This window comes from Pelophylax lessonae (assembly GCF_965119305.1).
Source record: "Pelophylax lessonae genome assembly, chromosome: 4".
NCBI lineage: Eukaryota > Metazoa > Chordata > Amphibia > Anura > Ranidae > Pelophylax > Pelophylax lessonae.
In genome coordinates, this window is record NC_138771.1 from 598,020,962 (window position 1) to 598,048,518 (window position 27,557).

General features: G+C 45.7%; 1 protein-coding gene across 3 annotated transcripts in view; it reads right to left on the reverse strand.

Moving 5' to 3' along the window:
* SLC44A2 (solute carrier family 44 member 2 (CTL2 blood group)) overlaps positions 1-27,557 on the reverse strand; it is a 182,285-nt gene that overhangs the window by 106,265 nt on the left and 48,463 nt on the right. The window contains exon 1 of one of the 3 annotated variants that reach the window (XM_082254833.1): positions 9,197-9,264. The exons of the other annotated variants lie outside the window; for them this stretch is intronic. Coding sequence (XP_082110959.1) covers positions 9,197-9,230 — 34 coding nt within the window. The 5' untranslated portion in view covers positions 9,231-9,264. Of the gene's footprint in view, positions 1-9,196; positions 9,265-27,557 lie in introns of those variants that run through there. 3 annotated transcript variants of the gene reach the window in all.

A 27,557-nucleotide genomic window follows, 5' to 3' on the forward strand; every position in this document is an offset into this window, starting at 1 on the left:
TACCTGTTTTTGACAGGTACCCTTCCCCACTCCTGGGAGACAGTGCCTCGGCGCTGTCCCTCAGAAGTTCTGCCCCCTCCTCCTTCCCCCCGATACCAAGCCAATTAGAACGCCCAGCACGCTTTGCGGTTTCCCTTACAATGAATGGCAGCGGCAGCCAATCCGAAAATCGTCTGGGGTGCTGTCATCACGGGCTCCCTGGACAGGTAAGGGTCTATATAATAAAAGTCAACAGCTACAGTATTTGTAGATGCCGACTTAATTTATTTTTTTGTCCCCCCAGCTGGAACACCGCTTTAACTTCAGTACAACCAGCCTGTCGTAATATTATATATATATATATATATATATATATATATATATATATATATATATATATATATATATATATATATATATATATATATATATATATACACACATACATACACACACACACACACACACACACCACACATACATACATACACACATAGGGCAGCCATCAGAAATTTTGAGGCCCCTTACACAGTTTTAGGCCTGGAAACCCCCACCCCCCCCCCCCCCCCCGGGCCTGACCAACCAACATTCCCCAGGGCCCGCCTACCATGTCGTCCTCCTCCTCCTGCATCCCATGTCCTCCTCCTCCAGTCCCATCTCCTCAATCCCAGGAAGATAAAGATAAACGGTTCTAGTAAATGCCGCTCCTCCTGTCCAGGAGTGAAAAGCTGGAGAACAGGGGAGGGCAGTGCCTACAGCTGTTTGTGAGGGGCAGGACCCTCCACATAGTGCCAGTCTGCGGAGAATGGCGAAGCTTGCAATTGAATGGTATTGCAAGGACAGGTGGCAACCCTACCGTGTTTGGGGCCCCTCGGGAAGCCTGGGCCCCCTACATGTGTATGGGCTGTACCCCCCTGTGTGTATGTATATATATATATATATATACACACACACATACATACATACATACATACATACTACCATTTTGGTTGCTGGGATTAGATACTCTTTAAAGCGGTAGTATACTCCGCTTTTTAATATTTACCTCAGGTAAGCATATAATAGACTTACCTGTAGGTAAAATGAATATCTCCTAATCCTGCATGGTTTAGGAGATATTCACCCTGCATGCAGCCGCTGACACCAGCGGCGCATGCGCTCTGAAGGTCCGGCAAACCTTCAGAGCTCCTTGCCAGAAAGTGAACTTCCGCGCGCATGCACGGGAGTGACATCATCGCGGCTCCGGACACTCACAGCGCCGGAGCAGACGAAGCCGGAAGAGACGCAGAGGGAACACAACAGCTCCCTTAGCGGTGTCCGGTCTTCATTCTAAGGCAAGTATTTCATAATGTGTTAGTATGCGATGCATACTAGCACATTATGCCGTTTTTTGTACTCAGGGGATACTACCACTTTAAGCAAATCTCAGATGAGATTTTGCAGCTCCTGCATTCTACATGAAAGGATCCCAGCACTGGATGAGGAGCCCTCCCCACCACAGAGAACCATATCACTGCAGGAGCACACACCTATTCTAGATTAGAGGATTATCTGGCTGGAGGTTATCTGAATGTACACAACATAGCCAAGTGTTGGATAATCACAGTCTCATATAACAGCTTCTGTTTACTCTGATAAAATCCAGGTTGTAAAACAGGCAATAAGGCCTGTTATAGACAAGTTACCACAGGATGTCTAGGGAGACATAAACCTTAAACAGGGTACACACTAGTAGAAAATCTGCCGAAAATTTCCGCCCGATGTGAAATCGTCCGATTTTTTCCTAGTGTGTACACAACTTTCAGCAGCCGATGCCGACATTTTCAAAGAAAAAAAAAAAAAAAAAAAACGGAGGGACAAACACCAAAATTTTTTTCGTCCGTCCCCAGACAACCGATTTTCGTTTAATGTGTATGCAGTACGTCCCGTGAAAAATCGGATACGAAAGACCGCGCATGATCTGAAGTTGCTGACAACCTGGAAGTCTGGGAACAAACGTGCCAAAAAAAAGAAAAATCGGACAAGAAATTTTGTGAACATTTATGCACTGTCAACTAAAAACGGTAATGGAACGCTGAGAAGACAGAAAAAAAAAAAAAAAAAAAAAATATCGGAGGATATTTTGTCCGATTTTCGTCAAGTGTGTACGGCCCTTTAGCCTCATACATACGGGCCGGGGGAAAAAAAAAAAAAAAAAGGGGGGGGGGGGGGGGTCCAACATTCGGTCCATGTGTATGTCCAACATACTCTCTTCTGTCGGACATACATGTTGGAAAAGCAGCATCCGACCGACTCCCAATCAGCGCTCTCAGCCAATGGCAGAGAGAGAGCTGATTGGAGTGTTCTGGTTTGGGGGGCCGCGCTAGTCTCATATCGAAAAACCAATAGGTTACTAAAATAATGAAAATTTTCATACAACAGAATACAACTTTGTATTTTTTTGTACAAATTCTATACTAATTATATGAAAATCGTTTGTCCTGGTATCGTATGAGAAATATTTTCTTGCTTGTCCCTTCAGATATTTTCGCATGGCGGATGGAGTAATCTATAGATCTCTAGAGCTATGGTGTTTTTAGGCGAGGAGACTTCCCCGCTGTCAGAATACACAGATCAGTGTTGCAGGCTATAGCCGGAGGTGCTGATCGAATAGCATTTATCCAAAACGCTAGTTATACAGAAGCCAACTGGTAGGATAGACTTCTATACAACTATTGTGCCCATACAACAAATCAAAATACAGCCAGCCCTGCTTAACCTGGCAGAATATTGATCCACACCGGTGTTCTATCAGAATACCGCTACCTAGAAGGTTCTGCAACCGAAAGTGACATTCGGGCGAGAACAACTTACTGCACTTGCGCCATGCATTCCAACATGGTCGCTATGCATTCCAATAGGTTTCCTAATGTGACAGAACCTGAAGGCGCTGTGGACATCTTCTTACACCCACGCAAGTCTTGAATTTTATATTTTATTTTAGCAGTAAACTCTTACTTCTATACTGAATAACAGTATTACATTTCTATTATTATTGTAATATAGTAAATAAAGTGAGTAACCTGCAGGCAGAAGGTGGCGACGGCCATCTTGGTACACCCGGCACTGCTCAGCGACAAACTGATTATACACTGTATTTGGCGCAGCAGTCTTGCAAATGCAATTTTTTTTGGAAAAAAATAAACCCTTTAAGGAATTAAAATAAATAAAACAGTAAAGTTAGCCCAATTGTTTTGTAGAATGTGTAAGATGATGTTACGCCGTGTAAATAGATACCCAACATGTCATGCTTTAAAATTGAGCATGCTTGTGGATTGGTGACAAACTACGCTACCTAAAAATCTCCAAAGGCGGCCCTTGCCGACTGCCGCACGACTATTCGCGTCGGCAGTCAGCCCCTCACAGGCAGAGCGAGGGCCTGTGAGGGTCTAGGGAGCAAGCGCACGCCCTCGGAGGCGCGGTCACGGACCCCCCCCACCCCCGCGCTTGTGACCGGCGGACCCGATGTCAGCCGGTCACTCGGCGATCGTCGGTGCAGAGGGAGAAAGGCAGGCGGCTGATGTAAACAAGCCGCCTGTCATGCCCCATACACACGTGCAGATTATCTGCAGACTTTTGTCTGCAGACTTACCTTTTCTATGTAGTGCAAGGGCCTGCCGGATTGCATACAAATTGAAAGTGTTTAGGTTTGACCTCATATTATATGGTTTTGGTAAGTCTGCAGACAAAAGTCTGCAGATAATCTGCACGTGTGTATGGGGCATCATTCTCCCCTGAGTAGGAATAGTGATCATACGGTTCTACTATGTAGGACCGTTGATCACTGTTCCTACACCTCAAGCCACAGCCAATCAGTTAGAATCACGCCCCTAGGGACACACATAACCCCTCCCTCTAAAAAAAAAAAAAAAAAAAAAAAAAAAACCCCTTCACTGCCAGTGTAATTTTACAGTAACAGTGCATATGTATAGCACTGATTACTGTAGTAATGTCACTGGTAACCCCAAAAGTGTAAAAAATATCAGTCAAGGGTCCGATCTGTCCACCACAATGTCGCAGTACCGAAAAAAAAAAAAAAAACGCACAGGTGATCAAATACCACCAAAAGAAAGCTCTGTTTGCGGGGAAAAAAAAAGGACATCAATTTCATTTGGGTACAGCGTCGCACGACCGTGCAATTGTCCGTTAAAGTCACGCAGTGCCGAATCGCAAAATAGGCCCTGGTCAGGAAGGGGGTAAAATCTTCCGGGGGTTAAGTGGTTAAACACATCACAATGCATGCATTGGTCTGCATTATGTCAGCGCTAGTATTTTTTCCAAGTGTGAACTAATGCCCCGTACACACGTACCAATCGTCGGCCAAACAATCGGCCGTCTTTTGTCCAGGGCTGTCGTGTCTGTTGAAAACTGCAAAAGACTGCACACGAATTTTGTCGGCCAACAACAGCCGACTGCAGAAGTGATGTCATGCGATGGTTAACTTTCCTTGTCTTTTTTCTTTTCTGAGCATGCCCAGTCTTGCAAATCTGCTGTCTGTCGGCCGAATTCTGTACTGACTGGCGAACAATCGGCCGTTCTGGTGTTGGCCAACAAAAATTTTAATGCCTGCACGACAGATTCTGTTCGGCCGAAAATGCGCTGTCGGCTGTCGGAAGCATCATACTAACAAGCCTACAATCGGCCGATCGGTCGTCGGTCGAATATTTACGGCTGACAAGCGGTACGTGTGTACGGGGCATTAGTCTATAGCTAATCACACACGGCTCAAATTGTGGCCGATTTTGCCTGAATTGGCTAGATATAGCACAGTGGGTGACCCTGGACGCCGCAGTTTTGTACAATTTTCTGCTTTTCTCCTTCAAGTTGTAGATAGGGGAATGTGGGACAGGGGGGTGCTGACTGGGCCACCCATGACTTTTGGTGGTAAACAGATTGGCAGCAGGTAATTGGCCATTTTGTATGCGTCCATAGCAAAGAGTGGTGCTGTCTCCCGAGGTGGGGTTTAGGCATCTCTGAACACAGCAACCTATCAGTCCCAGCTTGCCCATCTGAATGAGCCCCTAAGGCAAGGGTGTCAAACTCAATCCGCATCAGCAATAGTTGTCCTCAAAGGGCCGGTTGCATCTATAAGACTATATAAAATATATCCAGGGTTTTTTACCCCCTCAGAGAATAGGTGCAGTAACTCAATCACGGTGGGTGTTGCAATGTTACATTGGTAAAAACAATGGGGAGGATCATAAAAGGGGCTATAAATACCAGGAGTGCGTTATGTGCAGAGTTCAGGGGTACGCTACGTGCCGAGCGCAGGGTTCAGGTGTGCACTATGTATAGAGTGTAGTCTCAGGGGTGCCCTATCTACTTAGTGCGGGGTTCAAGGGTGCGCTGCGCACAGAATGCAGGATTCAAGGGTGCACTGTGTACAGATTGCAGGGTTGAGGAGTGCACCATATACAGGGTGTAGCCTTTAGGGGTGTGCTATGCACAGTGTGCAGGGTTCAGGGATGCCCTGTGTCCCGAATGCAGGGTTCAAGGGTGCACTAGAGAGTGCGGGGTTCAAGGGTGCGCAGTGCACAGAATGCAGAATTTAGGGATTCGCTGTGTACAGAGTGCAGTGTTAAGGAGTGCACTACATACAGGGTGAAGGGTTTAGAGGAGTGCTATGCACAGTGTGCAGGGTTCAGTGGTGCCCTATGTGCAGGGTGCAGAGTTCAGGGGTGCACTGCATACAGAACGTAGTGTTCAGGGGTGTGCTATGTACAGCCTGCAGTGTTAAGGAGTGCACTACATACAGGGTGTAGGGTTTAGGGGTGTGCTATGTACAGAGCGCAGTGTTAAGGAGTGCACTACATACAGGGTGTAGGGTTTAGGGGTGTGCTATGTACAGAGCGCAGTGTTAAGGAGTGCACTACATACAGGGTGTAGGGTTTAGGGGTGTGCTATGTACAGAGCGCAGTGTTAAGGAGTGCACTACATACAGGGTGTAGGGTTTAGGGGTGTGCTATGTACAGAGCGCAGTGTTTAAGGAGTGCACTACATACAGGGTGTAGGGTTTAGGGGTGTGCTATGTACAGAGCGCAGTGTTAAGGAGTGCACTACATACTGGCAACTGAAATTTAATGTGGATAAGTGCAAGATAATGCACCTGGGGCGTAAAAACCCAAGGGCAGAATATAGAATATTTGACACAGTCCTGACCTCAGTATCTGAGGAAAGGGATTTAGGAGTAATTATTTCAGAAGACTTAAAGGTGGGAGGACAATGTAATAGAGCAGCACGAAATGCCAGCAGAATGCTTGGATGTATAGGGAGAGGTATAAGCAGTAGAAAGAGAGAAGTGCTTATGCCGCTGTACAGAACACTAGTGAGACCTCACTTGGAGTATTGTGCGCAGTACTGGAGGCCATATCTCCAGAAGGATATAGATACTCTAGAGAGAGTTCAGAGAAGAGCTACTAAACTAGTACATGGATTGCAGGAAAAAACTTACCAGGAAAGGTTAAAGGACCTTAACATGTATAGCTTGGAAGAAAGAAGAGACAGAGGGGATATGATAGAAACCTTTAAATACATAAAGGGAATCAACTCGGTAAAGGAGGAGAGCATATTTAAAAGAAGAAAAACTACCACAAGAGGACACAGTTTTAAACTAGAGGGGCAAAGATTTAAAAGTAATATGAGGAAGTATTACTTTACTGAGAGAGTAGTGGATGCATGGAATAACCTTCCTGCAGAAGTGGTAGCTGCAAATACAGTGAAGGAGTTTAAGCATGCATGGGATAGGCATAAGGCTATCCTTCATACAAGATAGGGCCAGGGACTATTCATAGGATTCAGATATATTGGGCAGACTAGATGGGCCAAATGGTTCTTATCTGCCGACACATTCTATGTTTCTATGTTTAGGGGTGTGCTATGCACAGTGCGCAGGGTCCAGTACAGGGCGATGGACCGGTACTGCAACTCACGCGCCATCTGCTTTGATGCACTGCATGGAACAAGACAAATCAAATGAATAAAAAATAAAGCAAAAGATAAGTTTGTATTTCCGGTATTCCTCCATTGCCTTGTGTTATTGTACCAAATAACTGCTAAAGGAATGCGAAAACCAGGCGATCGGCGACCCAAGTACATAAAGCTTTTTTTTCCTTCCCAGAATTTTGGATAAATTAACGGAAAACTAGAAGCACAATGTCGCAATCGATGTGACCGGGGTGTAAGGCCTGCTTCACACCTGTGTGTGTGTTTTGGTGCTTTTTGCAGAAATGCACTACAGTCCATTTAGCATGGTTTCCTATGGGACATGTTCACATCTATACGTTTTCAGCCGCTGTGTTTATGGAAAGAGTCAGGGACTTTTTTTAAATCCAAAACTTTTTTTTTTTTTGGGGTTCCATAGACTTCAATGGAGAAGCTGCAGAAAAGCATGTAGTGCAATTTTGCATTAAAAGAAAAAAAAAAAAAAAAGCATGCTAAACGCAAATCGCGGCAAAATCCCATGTGCAAAAACGCACCAATCACAAACTGCTTGAAGTGAACCGAGTCTAAAACTAAAGAAATTGGAGCCAACCAATCCATGGAGACGACAACAGCAATTGGCCAATGAAAAACAGGAAAGAGGGTTTAAGCTGGACATACACATTACAATCTGATTGTACCATAAATCATGGGATGTCCGGGCCTAACTAAAGCATAAACACAGTCCCAGGTACTGTCTGTGGGCAGTGATCCCCTGAGAGTATAGATGCAGTCCCCGGTACTGTCTGTGGGCAGTGATCCCCTGAGAGTATAGAAGCAGTCCCCGGTACTGTCTGTGGGCAGTGATCCCCTGGAAGTATAGATGCAGTCCCTGGTACTGTCTGTGGGCAGTGATCCCCTGGAAGTATAGATGCAGTCCCCGGTACTGTCTATGGGCAGTGATCCCCTGAGAGTATAGAAGCATGTCCCTGGTACTGTCTGTGGGCAGTGATCCCCTGAGAGTATAGAAGCATGTCCCTGGTACTGTCTGTGGGCAGTGATCCCCTGGAAGTATAGATGCAGTCCCCGGTACTGTCTGTGGGCAGTGATCCCCTGGAAGTATAGATGCAGTCCCCGGTACTGTCTATGGGCAGTGATCCCCTGGAAGTATAGATGCAGTCCCCGGTACTGTCTGTGGGCAGTGATCCCCTGGAAGTATAGATGCAGTCCCCGGTACTGTCTGTGGGCAGTGATCCCCTGGAAGCATAGATGCAGTCCCCAGTACTGTCTACGGGCAGTGATCCCCTGGAAGCATAGATGCAGTCCCCAGTACTGTCTGTGGGCAGTGATCCCCTGGAAGTATAGATGCAGTCCCCGGTACTGTCTATGGGCAGTGATCCCCTGAGAGTATAGATGCAGTCCCCAGTACTGTCTATGGGCAGTGATCCCCTGAGAGTATAGATGCAGTCCCCAGTACTGTCTATGGGCAGTGATCCCCTGAGAGTATAGATGCAGTCCCCAGTACTGTCTATAGGCAGTGATCCCCTGAGAGTATAGATGCAGTCCCCAGTACTGTCTATAGGCAGTGATCCCCTGGAAGCATAGATGCAGTCCCCAGTACTGTCTATGGGCAGTGATCCCCTGAGAGTATAGAGATAGTCCCTGGTACTGTCTATGGGCAGTGATCCCCTGAGAGTATAGAGATAGTCCCTGGTACGGTCTATAGGCAGTGATCCCCTGAGAGTATAGAGATAGTCCCTGGTACTGTCTATGGGCAGTGATCCCCTGAGAGTATAGAGATAGTCCCTGGTACTGTCTATGGGCAGTGATCCCCTGAGAGTTTACTGCAAAGCAATGTGCGCAGTGCAGACTGCAGATAATACAGACAGGTTAGCAGGCAGTGAAGGTGTCGCTGTGTCCAGTGTACAGTATATATACACACACACTATATATATATATATATATACACATACACACACAGCTCCTCGGACTCCGGCAGTCCCCAGATTAGCACACACAGATTCCTGAGTGTGATGAGCGCAGAGCAATGACCTGAGCACAGGGAAGGCGTACAATCCAGTTTATTCCAGGACTGGCAGCCTTCTATACAGTCCCATAAGACGGTGCAGTGTGCATGGCCAGTATTATGATCCAGAGCAGTGATCCATCCCATGCCAACCCCTACCCAGAATCCCCAGTCCATGCACACCCTGTATATAGTGATCACATAGAGGGGCGCAGACCCCAGGCATTGGCTTACCGTGCTTGCCATAGTAATTCTCCTGATCCCCCATGCTGCTGAGTCTCTTCTCCTCCTCCCCAGTGCCCACTCCCTCTTATTACCCCCCCCCCTCCTCTTCTCTCCCCCACCCAGGTCAGCTGCTCCCAGGCACCCAATGACTCCTCTCCCAAACTGGTCTAACTGGTGTCAGGTTGTTCACAGGCGGGGGAGGAGATCCTGCTCTCATGGAGGAGGATGGAGAGAGAGGGGGCTGCAGAGGTGCCCAGGGTGCACAGACAGTGCCAGGGACTGAGCAATCCTGTCCCTGGAAAAGTCCTGCCTCTTCAACTGCACCAAAATAAAGAAAAGATGAAACAGAAAGGACACTTCTGATCTGCACAGGGAGTCCAGGACACGCATTAACCCTTCCACTGCCCTATAGAAAAGTATAACTGAAAGCAAAACTTTATTTTTTTAACCACTTCTGGACCAGAAGGTTTTCCCCCTTAACCACTTTACCACTAAAGGATTTTGCTGTCTTACGTCTGAGCCACTTTTTGCGATTCGGCACTGTGCGACTTTAACCACTTAAGCCCCGGAAGATTTTACCCCCATTCCGACCAGGGGGTATTTTGCGATTTGGCACTGCGTGACTTTAACGGACAATTGCGCGGTCGTGCGACGCTGTACCTAAACGAATTTGGCGTCCTTTTTTTCCCACAAACAGAGCTTTCTTTTGGTGGTATTTGATCACCTGTGCGATTTTTTGATCACGCGCTATAAACAAAAAAATGCGTCAATTTTGCACAAATAACAATATTTTTCACATTTTTTTATATGAAATTCCCCCCCAAAAAAAATGTAAAAATCAAACTTTTTTAACATTTTCGGCCAATTTGTTTTATGCTACATATGTTTGGTAAAAAAAATCACAAAAAGCGTATTTTGATTGGTTTGCGCAAAAGTTATCGCGTTTACTAACAAAGGGAAAGATTTTTGTCATTTTTGTTGTTTTTTTTTTTAACACGTAATGGCGGCGATCTGCGATTTTTTTTGCGGTACTGCGACATTGTGGCGGACAGATCGGACCCTTGACTGACATTTTTGACACTTTTGGGGTTACTAGTGACATTTCTACAGTAATCAGTGCTATATATATGCACTGTTACTGTAAAAATACACTGGTAGTGAAGGGGTTAACTTTATTTGGGAGGGAGGGGCTGTGTGTGTCCCTAGGGGCGTGCTTTCTACTGTGATTGGCTGTGGCTTCAGCTGTAAGGACACTGATCAACGGATCTACATAGTAGATCCATGTGATCAGTGTCTTTGCAGCGAGGAGAATGACAGGCAGCTTGTTTACACAAGCTGCCTGACATTCTCCCTCTCCCCCGCCGATCGCCAAGTGGCCGGCGGACATCGGGTCCGCTGGTCACACGCGCGGGGGGTCCGTGACCACGCGGGAGCGGGAGCGCGCCTCCGGGGGCGCGCGCTCGCTCCCTAGACCCTCACAAGCAAGCAACGTAGCCCTACGTTAGTTTGCCTGTGAGGGGCTGACCGCCGACGTAGATAGTCGTGCGGCGGTCGGCAAGTGGTTAACTGACAATTGTGCGGTCGTACCCAATGAAATTTACATCCTTTTTTTCCCACAAACAGAGCTTCCTTTTGGTGGTATTTGATCACCTGTGCGATTTTTACTTTTTGCGCTATAAACAAAAAAAGAGCGACAATTTTGAAAAAATAATATTTTTCACATTTTTTTATATGAAATTCCCCCAAAAAAATGTAAAAATCTAAATTTTTTTAAATTTTTGGCCAATTTGTTTTCTGCTACCTATGTTTGGTTAAAAAAATCACAATAAGCGTATTTTGATTGGTTTGCGCAAAAGTCATTGCGTTTACTAACTAAGGGAAAGATTTCTGTCATTTTTGGTGTTTTTTTTAACGAGTAATGGCGGAGATCTGCGATTTTTTTTTTTTGTGGGACTGCGACATTGCGGCGGACAGATCGGACCCCTGACTGACATTTTTGACACTTTTGGGGGTACCAGTGACATTACTACAGTAATCAGTGCTAAAAATATGCACTGTTACTGTAATTATGACACTGGCAGGGAAGAGGTTAACCTAGTGGGTGATCAAGGGGTTAAATGTGAGCCTAGGGGAGTGTTTACTAACTGTGAGGGGGAGGGGCTTGTGAAATGACCACAGAGACCTGTGTTCCTATATGGAAGGATCACAGGAGCTCTGTGATCATTCCAGGGAGAAGAATGGTCAGATGTGTTTACAACAGCTGGCCGTCCTTCTCTCTCAGCGGGGAACGATCGCAGCCCCGTGCATCAGCATCCCCGCTGCCGAGTGGGTGCGGGAGGGCGCCGCCGGCGGCGCACGCTCGCCCCCTAGAACCAGGCACGTGGCCGACGTTAAATCAGTTTTGGATAAAGTTTAGAGAGATTAGAACCCCTGTCAGGTTATTACTGCTGCCCGTGTCCCCACTAGGGAGATTCACCCTCTCTATTTGTTTTGTTTACCATTTACATCGAGAGTGAAAGAAAATCTTCTGGTGACAACCTAAAATCTCACATTTTGGGTCCTTTCACACGGCACAGTCATAGAAACATAGAATGTGTCGGCAGATAAGAACCATTTGGCCCATCTAGTCTGCCCAATATATCTGAATCCTATGAATAGTCCCTGGCCCTATCTTATATGAAGGATAGCCTTATGCCTATCCCATGCATGCTTAAACTCCTTCACTGTATTTGCAGCTACCACTTCTGCAGGAAGGTTATTCCATGCATCCACTACTCTCTCAGTAAAGTAATACTTCCTCATATTACTTTTAAACCTTTGCCCCTCTAATTTAAAACTGTGTCCTCTTGTGGTAGTTTTTCTTCTTTTAAATATGCTCTCCTCCTTTACCGAGTTGATTCCCTTTATGTATTTAAAAGTTTCTATCATATCCCCTCTGTCTCTTCTTTCTTCCAAGCTATACATGTTAAGGTCCTTTAACCTTTCCTGGTAAGTTTTTTCCTGCAATCCATGTACTAGTTTAGTAGCTCTTCTCTGAACTCTCTCTAGAGTATCTATATCCTTCTGGAGATATGGCCTCCAGTACTGCGCACAATACTCCAAGTGAGGTCTCACCAGTGTTCTGTACAGCGGCATAAGTCCATTTTTTCATCCGCTCAGGCACTTTTTTTTTTTTTAAACGGACACAGATGACACTTTGGGGTGTCCATTCCATATGTCCGTTTTTCCTCCCATCCATTTGTGGATGATAAATGGACATAATGTAAGTCTATGGGGATTGCGGATGTCAGCGGATGACACCGCTGACATCTGTTTTTGCATCAGTTCCGTTTTTAAATGGAAGAAAAATAGGGTTCACCTCCGTTCTAAAAAACGGAACTGATCTGAAAGGACGCAAATCGGATGTCAGCGGATGGTCATCTACTGACATCCGCAATCCCATTGACATGCATTATGTCCGTATTTCACCCGCAAACGGATGGGGTTATATACAGACATACGGATTGCCCGTGTGAAAGAACCCTTTGGATTGTCACCAGAAAAGGAATAGAGAGGAAATCTTCCAATGGAGATGCATTGTGATGCACATGTGCACAGCGCCTGATGCCATGCTAAATAGTGTGAATGAGGGCTGACAGTGCCAGCCAGGGTTGCTGATAGTGCAGTACAGCCAGCCCTCCTATACCAGGCTCCATCAATTCAAAAGGGGGGGCCTAGATACCTCCTGAGCGGGAGCAATGGCTGCACTGCCCTGCCTTATTGTTAAACTTTTGTGCCCCCCCTTTTTTGCAGCTCTGCCACCTTCTCCCCCTTTTTTTTCTCCCACTGGCTGCACTAAAGGGAAATTGGTATCTGTGCCCTACCCCCCCTGCTGACGCCCCCCCCTGCTGACGCAGTGCTGCTGGCTTCCCTCTTCTCCTCTCCCACACAGGGAGATGTTTCAGGATGGAGAGCGGGGGGGGGGGCTTAAATATGTCTTGTATGTCCTGTTTACCAGCCCCTTCCTTTCCTGAAGCGATTGGTGCCGATCACTCACTGTGTTTATTCGTCACTGTTGCATAGTAAATCATGTTTACTATGCTTCCTTTGTGAATGAGCAGGAAACCTCTGAGCACTTCCCCATTCATTCACTTTCCAGTGCAGCGGAGGCCGCAGAGAAAGGGACCGGGGAATCTCTTTCCTTAACCTCTTTAATCTTTCTCTGTCTCAAATATGAGACATTAGGGGTCTGTGTAGACCCCTGATATTTTACCAAAGGCCCCCCCAACAAGGCTGTTAAAAAAAAAAAAGTAGGCTGTATCGGGCCCTGTGATTTCTAACAGCATACCCAGTGCCAACAGCTACAGGGTTGAGGGGCCCCATCAGAGTTTTTTTATGGGGGCCCCATGATTTGTGGTTACATCTCTGGTTGTGACATAAAAGGGGGTGTGACTGACCGATGCAGAGAGACCGCTGCTTTCACTGCACTAAATTTTGGGCTGCTGCTGAAGCTCAATTAAAGAAAAGCAGAGTCTGGGTCCTTGGAGGATTGCGGTGGTATGAACAAATAGTTAAGCCATGTTTTTACCACCACCCCCTCCCCAACCACTCCCCCTTAGGCCCCTTTCACACAGATTTGACGGATCGGATGTCAGCGGCCATGTCTCCGCTGACATCTGATGCCCCATAGAGATGCATGGGGCATCCGTTCAGATCCGCCAAAAAAAACGACAGGCTGATCTGAACAGATGCCCCATGCATCTCTATGGGGGATCGGATGTCAGCGGAGACATGGCCGCTGACATCCGATCCGTCAAATCTGGACAGATGGAAACCCTATTTTCCATCCGTCCAGCGGATCGGATCGGATTGGATGAGAATGGACAGACGGTCCGTTCCCTTCCGATTCCCCCATAGAGAACAGCGGGACCTGACAGCTCTGTCTCCACACACAGCACGGAAACACAGCTGCCGCCCCCCTGCTCAGCGGGGGGTCGGCGGATCCAGAGGCGTAACTAGAACCTTCAGGGCCCCGATGCAAGAAACTATAAAGGGCCCCCTGGACCCCTGGCCGGGGCCCTTCCCTTCAAGCCTGGGGCTCTTCCCACTGATCCTGGGGCCCTTTAGTCTCGTTGTGGGGCCCTTTATCACAAGCTCTGCAGTGGACCCCCTTCCTGCCATCTTGGGGCCTCCCCACGGTGGTGGAATGCCAGGACCCGGTAGCAAGTGTGACCTTTGCGATCCTGGAAGTTCACCCACTGGTGTCAGAAGTTTTTTTTTTTTTTTTGGTATTTTAATTGTATTTTTTATCATTTTATTTTATTTTTTTACAATGTCACTGACTATGACTCTGTCCATTCAGAAAAGGAAGGAGCTGGTAAATTACATATGTACCGACCCCTTCCTGGTTCTCCATTGTGACACATCCCCAGCAGCTGCCGGCAGGAGAGGGAAGGGAGCATAGTGGGGGCAGGGGAGCACACAGGGGCCCAGAGACAGCAGAACACAAGTGAACTGGATCGGAGGAGTGGCGGGGACAGCATACAGAGAAACCAATCTCCTCCATTTTCCTCCTGCAGCTACAGGAGGAAAAAGGAGGACAGTGATTTCTCTACATGCTGCCCCCACCGCCCCTCCTATCCAGGTGTACAGGGGGGCTTCACAGGCCCCCTGGAGCATGGGGCCCGGTTACAATTGCAACCCCTGTAGTTTCGCCCCTGGGCGGATCGATCCCCCGCTGAGAAAAACTGAGTCTGCCTGACGGATTCCCTGTGTGAAAGGGGCCTTAGGCTGCAAAGGTAGCAGATGGGGTGTGTACATGCCTGCCAAACACGACCCATTGGGGCTGCGCCAGAACTGGGCAATGCGCATGGCTTTTCAGGGTTAAAACAGGCAGTGACGAGCCACCATAGCACCTCCTCACAAACTTTAAAACACCCTCTGAAAAGCGATACACTATGGATCGCAAATCAGAGGGCTACCACACGTGTAAACAAGCACCTGGACATTTATGTGTATTTTTCTGCATCCTCAATTTGGGTAATTGGTTTGGCATGAAACTTACATTGGGCTATAAAGCCCCTGAACAGGAATATGGCCCTAGGTAAGAAGGAAAGAGCTCTGAACAATAACAATGACTGAGAATAGAGTGGAGGAAGGTTTTTGGAAGCTCGGTCTGGGCACACATTCCAGGAATCAGAGCGGAGGAGTGTAATACTGCCAGCAAAGGCCAGCAGATTAATAACACAACTATTGGAAAAAAAATGGAATCCTGACAGCAGCAGACGCAGCCCACAGCGTGATGTCACAATGGAATATATTGTCACCGCGCGGCTGCAACCAACAATCCCGCACAGAGAGTATTACAGGGCCCCTCCATCCTAAGCTAATATTTCAGTTTTTGGTGGATGCAGCTCTCAATATGAATTGTCAATACTGTCTGAAAGAAGCTTCGACGTGTAAAAAGCAGGCATTTCTGTAAAAAAAAATAAGTCGCATAGCAGTTTGCCTTGTGTGCATTTGTTCTGTGCGAATCGGGCAAAAAAAACGAATGCTATTTTCTGTGCTCGTCAAATATTTTTTATTGATTTAAAATAGTAAATATTGTATGCTGCCATCTAGTGACCAAATTCAGTATTTTTGGACCAAATATAAATAAAACAAATGAAGTATTGACTAGCAAATATGTGCTATATATCCACTCATATATAGATATCCCTTAGGCCTCTTGCACACAATACTCCTGTTTGAGCATCTACATTTTCCAGACCTTTTTTTTTGTATGTATTTGCGAGTATTCATGTGTATTCGTGCGTATTTGCATGCATTAAGGCTTAACCACTTGCCCACCAGTCAGTGGGACTGTACTGCGGCAAAGTGGCTCGATTACGTCCAGCGACTTAGACCTAAGTCGCTGGACTCCTCCCCTTCTGGGCAGCGCTCGCGCGCCGCCGGAGGCTCGCTCCCGCTGTATTCAGACACAGCGGGAGTTGGGCCAGGGGAGGAGCGGCGGTGATCACCGCCGCTCTTCCCCCGATCGTCGGGGAAAGAGTGAGGAAATCCTCCCGCTTGTGTAAACAAAGCGGGCGGATCTCCTAAGTGACAGGCAGGGACAGATTACAGGATTCAGCATAGCTGAACCTGCGATCTGTCCCTGTGTCACACAGTCCCCTCCCCCCACACACGTCAGTAAGCACCAGGCATACATTAACCCCTTGATCACCAATAAAAGTTAACCCCTTCCCTGCCAGTGTCATTTTTACAGTAACAGTGCATATTTATAGCACTGATTACTGTAGTAATGTCACTGGTACCCCCAAAAGTGTCAAAAATGTCAGGGGTCCGATCTGTCTGCCGCAATGTCGCAGTCCCGCAAAAAAAAAAAAAAAATCGCAGATCGCTGCCATTACTAGTTAAAACAATAAAAATGACATAAATTTCCCGTAGTTAGTAGCTGCGATAACTTTTGTGCAAACGAATTAAAATACGCTTATTGCGATTTTTTTTACCAAAAATATGTAGCAGAAAACAAATTGGCCTAAAATGTTAAAAAAAAAAATGATTTTGAAATTTTTTGAGAATTTCATATAAAAAATTGAAAAATATTGTTATTTTTTCAAAATTGTCGTGTTTTTTTTTTTTTTGTTTATAGAGCAAAAAATAAAAATCGCAGTGGTGATCAAATACCACCAAAAGAAAGCTCTGTTTGTGGGGAAAAAAAGGACATCAATTTCATTTGGGTACAGCATTCCACGACCGCGCAATTGTCCGTTAAATTCACGCAGTGCCGAATCGCAAAATAGGGCTTGGTCTTTGAGCAGCCAAATCCTCCGGGGCTTAAGTGGTTAAGCAAAACACCCGACACTCAAAAAAAAACATGACCTTCTTTTTGGGCAGAATACAGGCATTTTTGTTAGATGTCAAGGCCTGCCTCCAAACACCTGCAAAAAACGCCTGTAAAACGCTTATAAAAATGCCTATAAAAAACGCCTGGAAAACTCCTGAAAAACGCCTATAAAATAGCAACGCCTGGATGTGAACGTAGCCTTAGCTATGTGTTATTTGTTTTATTTATATTTAGTCACATGGTGATGAACAGCAGCAACGTTCTGTTGAATTAATAGACAGCGCAGGGAGGACGTTTGTCCATTGATCTTCAGTATTTTTGGACCGCCCACTGTATATGTGTTGTCCATTAAGCTTCATCGATTGGCTCAACCCAAAGAAATGTTCACCTCCTAGTCCTAATCAGTTACCTACATACTCCTCATCCCAATACGATTAGCGCTTTTCTGGGGAAAAACTATCCCCCGTCATTCAGGGCCGGACTGGCCTACCGGGATACCGGGAAATTTCCCTGTGAGCCGCCGGCCCTGGGGCCGCTTTAAGATAGGGGCGCCTTTAAGCATGGGGGCTGGCCGCTGTGATGATGGCCGCTGCAGCGGCCCCGGCCCCCGCTGCGCTCCAGAGTGACGTTCTGTCTGTCCGATATACTCTTCCACGTCAGCCGCTGTGAACATCCGGCGGGGGCGGCTGCGTGGCGGTGGATCAAGCCTGACTGGCTGCCTGCAAGACTGTCACGGCGCCGACTCTTCATGACATGGGATCATCATCAGGAGGAAGGTATGTGAGCACCATACCGCTGGAGGGGGGCACACAACTTACACTGCAACTGTACTGGGGAGTGAAGGTGGGGGGCTTACTGAGGGGTCTGTACTGGGAGGGGGGTTTACTGAGGGGTCTGTACTGGGAGGGGGGCTTACTGAGGGGTCTGTACTGAGAGGGGGGCTTACTAAAGGGGTCTGTACTGGGAGGGGGGCTTACTAAGGGGTCTGTACTGAGAGGGGGGCTTACTAAGGGGTCTGTACTGGGAGGGGGGCTTACTGAGGGGTCTGTACTGGGAGGGGGGCTTACTGAGGGGTCTGTACTGGGAGGGGGGCTTACTGAGGGGTCTGTACTGGGAGAGGGGTTTATTGAGGGGTCTGTACTGAGAGGGGGGCTTACTGAGGGGTCTGTACTGGGAGGGGGGCTTACTGAGGGGTCTGTACTAGGAGGGGGGCTTACTGAGGGGTCTGTGCTGGAAGGGGGCTTACTGAGGGGTCTGTACTGGGAGGGGGGCTTACTGAGGGGTCTGTGCTGGAAGGGGGCTTACTGAGGGGTCTGTACTGAGAGGGGGGCTTACTGAGGGGTCTGTACTGGGAGGGGGGCTTACTGAGGGGTCTGTACTGGGAGGGGGGTTTACTGAGGGGTCTGTACTGAGAGGGGGGCTTACTGAGGGGTCTGTACTGGGAGGGGGGCTTACTGAAGGGTCTGTACTAGGTGGGGGGATAACTGAGGGGTCTGTACTGGGAGGGGGGCTTACTGAGGGGTCTGTACTGGAAGCGGGGCTTACTGAGGGGTCTGTACTGGGAGGGGGCTTACTAAGTGGTCTGTACTAGGTGGGGGGGCTTACTGAGGGCTCTGTACTAGGGGGGCTTACTGAGGGGTCTGTACTGGGAGAGGGGCTTACTGAGGGATCTGTACACGGAGGGGGGCTTACTGAGCGGTCTGTACTGGGAGGAGGGCTTACTGAGATGTCTGTACTGGGAGGAGGGCTTACTGAGGAGTCTGTACTGGGAGGAGGGCTTACTGAGGAGTCTGTACTGGGAGGAGGGCTTACTGAGGAGTCTGTACTGGGAGGGGGGCTTACTGAGGGGTCTGTACTGGGAGGGGGGCTTACTGAGGGGTCTGTACTAGGTGGGGGGGCTTACTGAGGGGTGGCGCTGGTATAATAACGCAATGCTATGGGGCTGGTATGTCATTTTTTCCAGGGCTGGCTTTCATACCCAGTCTGGCCCTGCCGTTATGTATGCATCAGCTGACATTTACCAACCAATATCCTTACAGAGAACATTGCGACACACCTAACGAGCAACTTTAGACACCAAATCCTTCCACTTTACTCATTATAGGGTTAGAATTACAGTCATACATGTCTTATTTTTTTACGTATATATCTATAACCCCAGGCTGCTTCACTTTGTACGCTTTCTTGTCATTATTGCCTTAGGCAAGACGAATGTGAAATGTTTCCTGGGAACTAGACATGTGCAATACAAAAAAAGAATAGAAAAGAAAAGAATTAGAATTAGAATTAGAAAATTGATTAGAATAGAAAAATACTTTCTGAAGACAATAGAATAGAAAATAAAGGAATAGAATAGAAAAGAACATAATAGAAAAGAATAAAATAGAAAATAAAAGAATAGAAAAAAAATAGGATACAAAATAAAATAATAGAGTAAAACAGAACAAAATAGAGTAGAAAAATAAATAGAATAGAAGAGAATAGAAAGAATATAACCATTTTCCAAAACTCGAATAAAATTAATTTGAATTGAATAGAAAATAATAGCTCAGAATAGTATTAAAAATAAAAGAATAGAATTGACTAGAATATAAAAGAATAGAAAAAACAATGGAAGAGAGAGAATATAACCATCTTCCTAAATTCGAATATCAAATAGAATAAATTTGAATTCGAATAGAATAAAACGGAAAAAAATAGAATAGAACAGAATAGAATAGAAAAAATATTAAAAAATAATAGAAGAGAAAGAATACAACAATATAGCCGTTTTCCAAAATTCAAATTTTCGAATAGAATAAATTTGAATGTAATAAAAAAAATATAATATAATAGAAAATAAAAGAATAGAAAATAGAAGAATAGAATATAATAAACAATAGAATAGAATTGAATATAAAAATATAACCATCTTCCAAAACTGAAATTTCGAATAGAACAAATTGGATTTCGATTTGAATGCAATTTAAATGTAATTTAAATCTAATCAAATTTTTTTAATTCGGTCGAACTGAGTTGAATTTGAAAAAATTCGGAAAATTTGAATCGATTCAAATTCGAGTAGAAATAACAAATTCTAAAAATGAATGAAACAAATTTAACTGAACAAATTCATGTAAATAAGGAATCCAAACAAAACAATTATTCAAATTAATTTTATTCGAGTTTTGGGAAATGGTTATATCCTTTCTATTCTTTTCTAATCTATTCCTTTATTTTCTATTCTATTTTGTTCTGTTTTACTCTATTCTTTAATTAATTTTTCTATTCTTTTTTTTTTCTAATATATTCTTTTCTATTCTATTCCTTTATTTTCTATTCTATTTTATTATCTTCAGAAATTTGCATTCAATTTGAAAACTATTTGAATACGTATCGAAAACAATTTGAATTTTGTCAGAAATTTCGTTTTGTTATTTCAAATTTGTTTAAATGCATTACTATTGTAACAAAAAATTTGTCCGAATTTCAATTCGGAACGAAATAAACCGCACATGTCTACTGGGAACACCCTGACAAAGCTTCTTTTCGCTCAATGTATGTATGCAAATACTTGAAAAGGAATAAAGCTTTATTCTAAAAAAAAAAAACATGCACTGCTTTTGAAAAAGCACTGCACCAATTTTCCCAGTACTGCGTTTTTGATCTGCGCTTGGGGTGTCGTTAACAAGGTGCTGATAGCCACAGCGGATGGAAAAGCAGGGGGGGGGGGGGGTTGAAAGCAGTGCGGGAAGTGCGCCTTTCCTGTAGCATGTTCTGGTGTGAAGTGGCCCTTAAGGTCTCCTTCTCACAGCCATTTAGCTACAGGATTCCAGCGGCAAGAATCATTGGATTCTTGGGTTTGGAATGACCGCTGCATGCGAATAGCAGTGGCCTCTATAAACTAATAAAAGGCTGACAGCAGGTGCCGCTGTTCACATGTAGCTGCACACCAAGTGGGTACTTGTAGCTGGGGACGGCTCCAGCACTGCTCCCTGACTTTCTGCTTTCACAGGAGATACTAAGGGCAGGAGAGCCATTGGTTCCTGTTGGTGTCAGTCAAACTCCTGTGAGAAGGGAAACGAGGTGTGGCTTAGCAGCGCTGTGTGTGTCTATGGATGCACACAGCCCAGATCAGGACCATGCACGCATGGGTGACTCCTTAGCACCTGCCTTTGTACAGAACTCCCTCAGAGGTGGGAGGAGTGGACAGTCCTGGCAGGGGACTCCAATAACAGGAGGAAAATTACCTTCCTGTACCTCTAGGACAGTGGTCTCCAAACTGCGGGTCGGGAGCCAGATGCGACCCTTTGTCTGCTTTTATCTGGCCCTTTGGGCACTCTTTCATCCACTGATACCCAAACATAATTCCCCCCAATGATACGAATTATGGGGCAGAATTCCTCCCAATGACACCAACAATGGGGCACAATTCCTTCCAATGACACCAACAATGGGGCACAATTCCTTCCAATGACACCAACAATGGGGCACAATTCCTTTCAATGACACCAATGATGGGGCACAATTCCTTCCAATGACACCAACAATGGGGCACAATTCCTTCCAATGACATCAATGATGGGGCACAATTCCTTCTAAAGACACCAATGATGGGGCACAATTCCTTCTAAAGGCACCAATGATGGGGCACAATTCCTTCCAATGACGGGGCACAATTCCTTCCAATGACACCAATGATGGGGCACAATTTCTTCCAATGATGGGGCACAATTCTTTCCAATGACACCAATGATGGGGCACAATTCCTTCCAATGACACCAATGATGGGGCACAATTCCTTCCAATGACACCAATGATGGGGAAAAATTCCTTCGAATCACACCAATGATGGGGCCAGATTGCACTAACGATGGGGCACAATTCCTCCCACTGACACCCAACATAGTGGCATTGTTTTGTTGCATTGTCGGGACCTTCTCTACTCCCAATGGCCACAGTCTGGTCCTCCCTAAAGTCTGAAGGACAATAAACTGGCTCTTTGTTCAGAAGGTTTGGAGACCACTGCTCTAGGACTACCTAAAGTTTGGGGAGGACCTTTTGGTGCCCAGCCTGCTGTCTAGATTGGTGCATTCTGGGCACTGATCTGCCAGCACAACCGCCTTCTGGAAGATCAGTTTATATTAGTCTCAGGGGTACCTGCAGGCACCCTGCTACAGGTAAGTCTTACATTATTGTAGGGGTATGTGGCAGTTGCGAATAAGTATATAAGTGTGCCTTACAGTGCAACTGTGAGAAAGCAAACGCATTATTGTAACAACAGACTGTTCATTGCATAATAAAATAAAGATGTGGTCTTGTCTGCTCCCATAAAGCCACGGCTTTACTGTTAGCCCAGGGCCGGTGCTTCCACTAGGCAAACTAGGCAGCCGCCTAGGGCGCATTGCCACCTAGGGGCGCAGCCACGAGTCGGCACTCTCTCTCTCCATCATAAATAATCCTTGTGAGCTGAGGGGAGGGGTGGCAGTGAGGGAGGAAGAAGGGACAGAGGAAGATGCCAGGTGTCTTGGGCAGTGGCGGAACTACCAGTCCCTGGCTTTCCACCACTGTTGGGGGGGGGCACAAGTAGCTGGTCTTGCCTAGGGCGTAAAATAGTCTAGCAACGGCCCTGTGTTAGCACCACCCATATGCATATAATTATGTATATGTAGCACCCTCCTAGGTAGGGGCGAGGAAAATGCATATAGGTGGCCCTGTCTGCATATCAGGTGGCCCTGTCCTTTGGTAATATAGTATATATACTATATTATATATAGTATATATATACATATATATATATATATATATTGTATCTATACAGTATATAAATCCCTTTTCTCACCTGGACAGGAATGAAGTAGCCCGAGCTGCTCACAGCATCCTGGGATACTCACGTCACCCATTCCTGGAGGCTTTGGGGCAATCCCTGACCCTTACACCCGGCACATAATCATGGGGCCAGCTGCAAGGACCAGAAAGAGACAGCTGGCTCCCGATGATGTAGGAAAGGAGGATGGTGGAGCAGGACAGGGTATGCAGCAGCGAAGTGGTGGATTACTACAGAACAACGATTGATTTGCTGTGCATGTTAGAGATTCTATTGAAGATAACCCAGCAAACAAGGTAAAAGGGAATTCAAAAATAAAAAAAGACACGGGGGGGGGGGGGGGGGGCAGTTCTCTTTCATCTAACATCAGCGGTAACACATCATCACCGCCTAAAAGCAGAAGTGGTCAAGTCCTCGCCTTCTGTTTACATCTGATCTCTGATAATTGGAGGCCCTCCGCTGTTACAACTCATCACTCCCAATTCTATATTAAACTTCTTCCTTTTATTTATTTCCTCGCTCTCTGTGAATTCTCAGAGTACGTCTGGCTACTTGTCTAGTTATCCGCCTGTAACTCTATGTGATGATACGATGGAAAATATGTTCTTGAGGATGGTAACAACCAGATTTCTCTTTGCAGGATTACTGATTACCAGGTCCATGATGGATTGCAGTAGATAAAATTGTCATTGATCTTGCTATCTATAGATATAACCGCGTGCCAACTGTAAAACTTAGATATATGGCGGCTTGGCTGCGCCAGATCACGTACCTAGTACATAATTTGACACTTCAAGGTAGGGGGCGTGCACGACACCAGCAGCCTGGCCGTGCTGTGATTGAACACAACAGATGCCGATCACCAGGTGCCAGCCAATGGATTACCGCCGGCACCCAGCAATCGTCATGAATTTACACAGGACAGGGCTCGGTCTAAGTAAATAAGGCAGAGCCCTGTCCTCTCAAAGTAGGAAATAAAATCTGTTACTTCCCCTAGTGAAAGCACCACACAAAGTAAACAAAAACACTGGCTAGGCACACAGTTGACCCTTTGATTGCCTTAGATGTTTAACCCCTTCCCAGCCAGTGTCATTAGTACAGTGCATATTTTTAGCACTGATCATTAGCGTCACTGGTTCCCAAAAAGTGTCAGTTAGTGTCCGAACGTTTGCCGCAATATTGCGGTCCCACTATAGGTCACTGATCACTGCCATTACTATTAACCACTTGCCGACCGCTCACTCGAGCTCTACTGTGGCAAAGTGGTTAGTTATCGTCCAGCGACGTAGACCTACATCGCTGGACTCCTCCCCTTGTGGGCGGCGCTCGCGCGCCACGGAGGCTCGCTCCCGCTGTATTCATTCACAGCGGAAGTCGGGCCAGGGGAGGAGCGGCGGCGATCGCCGCTGCTCTTCCCCGATCGTTGGGGAATCGAGTTTGGAGATCCTCCCGCTTGTGTAAACAGAGAGGGCGGATCTCCTAAGTGACAGACAGTGACAGATTGCAGGGTTCAGCATAGCTGAACCTGCGATCTGTCCCTGTGTCACTCAGTCACCTCCCCTCACACACGTTAGTAAGCACCAGGCATACATTAACCCCTCCCTCTCCAATAAAATTAACCCCTTCCCTGCCAGTGTCATTTTTACAGTAATAGTGCATATTTATAGCACTGATTACTGTAGTAATGTCACTGGTGCCCCCAAAAGTGTCAAAAATGTCAGTCAAGGGTCCGATCTGTCCGCCGCAATGTCGCAGTCCCGCGAAAAAAAAAATCGCAGATCGCCGCCATTACTCGTTAAAAAAAAAACCACCAAAAATGACAAAAAACTTTCCCTTGGTTAGTAAACGCAATAACTTTTGCGCAAACCAATCAAAATACGCTTATTGTGATTTTTTTTTTTTTACCAAACATAGGTAACAGAAAACAAATTGGCCAAAAATTTTAAAAAATTTTGATTTTTACATTTTTTTGGGGGGAATTTCATATAAAAAAATGTGAAAAATATTGTTATTTCTTCAAAATTTACGCTCTTTTTTTGTTTATAGCGCAAAAAGTAAAAATCGCACAGGTGATCAAATACCACCAATAGAAAGCTCTGTTTGTGGGAAAAAAAGGACGCAAATTTCGTTTGGGTACGGCCTCGCACAATCACGCAATTGTCAGTTAAAGTCGCACAGTGCCGAATCGCAAAAAGTGGCCTGGACGTAAGACAGCAAAATCCTCCGGTGGTAAAGTGGTTAAAAAAAAAAAAAAATTCCAGTATATATCACATAGTTTGTAGACGCTGTGACTTTTGCACAAACCAATCAATATATACGCTTACTGGGATTTTTGTTTACCAAAGACATGTAGCAGAATACATATTGGCCTACATTTATCAAGAAATTAGATTTTTTAAGATTTTTTAATTGGATATGTTTTATAGCAGAAAGTAAAAAATAATTTATTTTATTTCAAAATTGTTAGTCTTTTTTTGTTTTTAACACAAAAAATGAAAAAAACACAGTGGTTATCAAATACCACCAAAAGAAAGCTCTAATTGTGGGAAAAAAAGGACATCAATTTTATTTGGGTACAGCGCAATTGTCAGTTAATCCCTTCAGCCCCCCTAGATTTTACTCATTTAATGACCAGGCCATTTTTTGCGATATGGCACTGCGTTATTTTAACGGACAATTGCGCGGTCGTGTGACGCTGTACCCAAATAAAATGTATGTTCTTTTTTTCCCACAAATAGAGCTTTCTTTTGGTGGTATTTGACTCACCCCTGCAGTTTTTGAGCTATAACCAAAAAAATAGAGACAATTTTGAAAAACCAAACAATATTTTTTACTTTCTGCTATAAAACATATCCAATAAAAAAAATGTAAAAAATCCAATTTCTTCATCAATTTATGCCAATATGCATTCTCCTACAAAAAAATCCCAAAAAGCGTATATTAAGTGGTTTGTACAAAAGTTATCGCGTCTACATACTATGGGATATTTTTATGGCATTTTTATTTATTTATTTTTACTAGTAATGGCAACGATTAGCTATTTTTATCTGGACCGCGACATTGCAGCAGACAAATCAGACACCTGACACTTTTGGGGGGCCAGTGACATTATTACAGTGGTCAGTGCTAAAAATATGCACTGTTACTGTACTAATGACACTGGCTGGAAAGGGGTTAACATCAGGGCAATCACAGGGTGAAATGTGTCCCTAGGTGGTGCTTGCTAACTGTGTGGAGGATGGGCTCACTGGGGGAAGACTGAGATCCATGTTCCTGTTTATCAGGAACACAAGATCTCTATCTTCTCCCCTGACAGAACGGCGATCTGCCTTGTTTACATAGGCAGACCTCCGTTCTGCCACTCTCGGGAAAGATTGGTGGGTCCCGGCGGATGCCGATTGGCTCCTGCTGTGTCCGGGTCTCAGGCGGGTCGTGCATGCCTCAGACCAGGAGGAAGATGCAACGTACAGGTATGTCGGTTCGCGCAGCCAGGCTGCCCTGCCGCAATAAATGTGCGGTGGGCGGTCCCGAAGCGGTTGAAGTAACGCAGTGCCGTTTAGCAAAAAATGGACTGGTCATGAAGGGGGAGGGGGGTAAATTTTACCGGAGGTCAAGTGGTTAAAGTAGATATTTTCCCTGACTATACAGTTTAATAAAGAACTGTTGATCTTAAGTTACTGTTTTTACCCTATTTTCATCCTTTTTGGAATGTTAGACATGCTGATCTCCTCCGGTCTCTTTCACCCACTTCCTGACTTCCAGCATCAGCTACACATCATTGCACTGGACCGGCTGGTGACAATGGTGGACCATGCCTGTACAAGAATGTGTCAGAGCGGCTGCATGTACTGTATGAGGGTGACAATGTAGGAGCACAACTGGGAGACAGCTGTCACCCCATAACAGGAAGTGCATTGACAAAGTCCATCATAGCCGGATCACCTGGGAAAATTATAATGAAAACTGCAGATTTTGGGATATCACAACCAAAAGTAAACATTTATTATATTGCATTTGTTTTCATTTTTAGGCTTCATTTCTTTCTTCTATTTTTTTTTATCTGGTGATCCAAGTCTGTTGTTTTTCAAAAGAACAAGCTCTCCAGCAGAATGGATCAGGTAAAGGGAAGAGACAAACCATTTACCACTGACAGGGTTGCTTACAATGATCAGCTTTTATTTGTGTAAAACCTTTATCCCAAAAGGAAAAAAATCACACACACACACACAAACACACACACACACACACACACACATACAGACAATGCTGCTGCTCACAGGTGCCCCCTGTGCTCCTTCATCCAGAGTGGTGGCACTGTAATACAGGAGATGTGTTACTGGCCAGATCATCAGGTGAAAACAGAGGGAGAAAAGCCTAAGGCCCCTTTCACACAGGCAGACTGTTCCGCCTGTCAGTTTTTTGGAAGATCTGAACGGTCACCGCATGTATCTCTATGGGGCATCGGATGTCAGCGGAGACATGTCCGGTGACATCCAATACGATGAGTCAAATCTGGACAGATGGAAACCCTATTTTCCATCCGTCCAGCGGATCGGATGGGATCAGACAGACGGTCCGTTCCCATCCGATTCCCCCATAGAGATGTATGGGGACCTGACAGCTGTGTCTCCACACACAGCACAGAGAACAGCTGTCATCCTACTGCTCAGCGGGGAATCGGTGGATCGATCCGCCGCTGAGAAAAATGGAGTCCGTTTGACGGACTCCAAGTGTGAAAG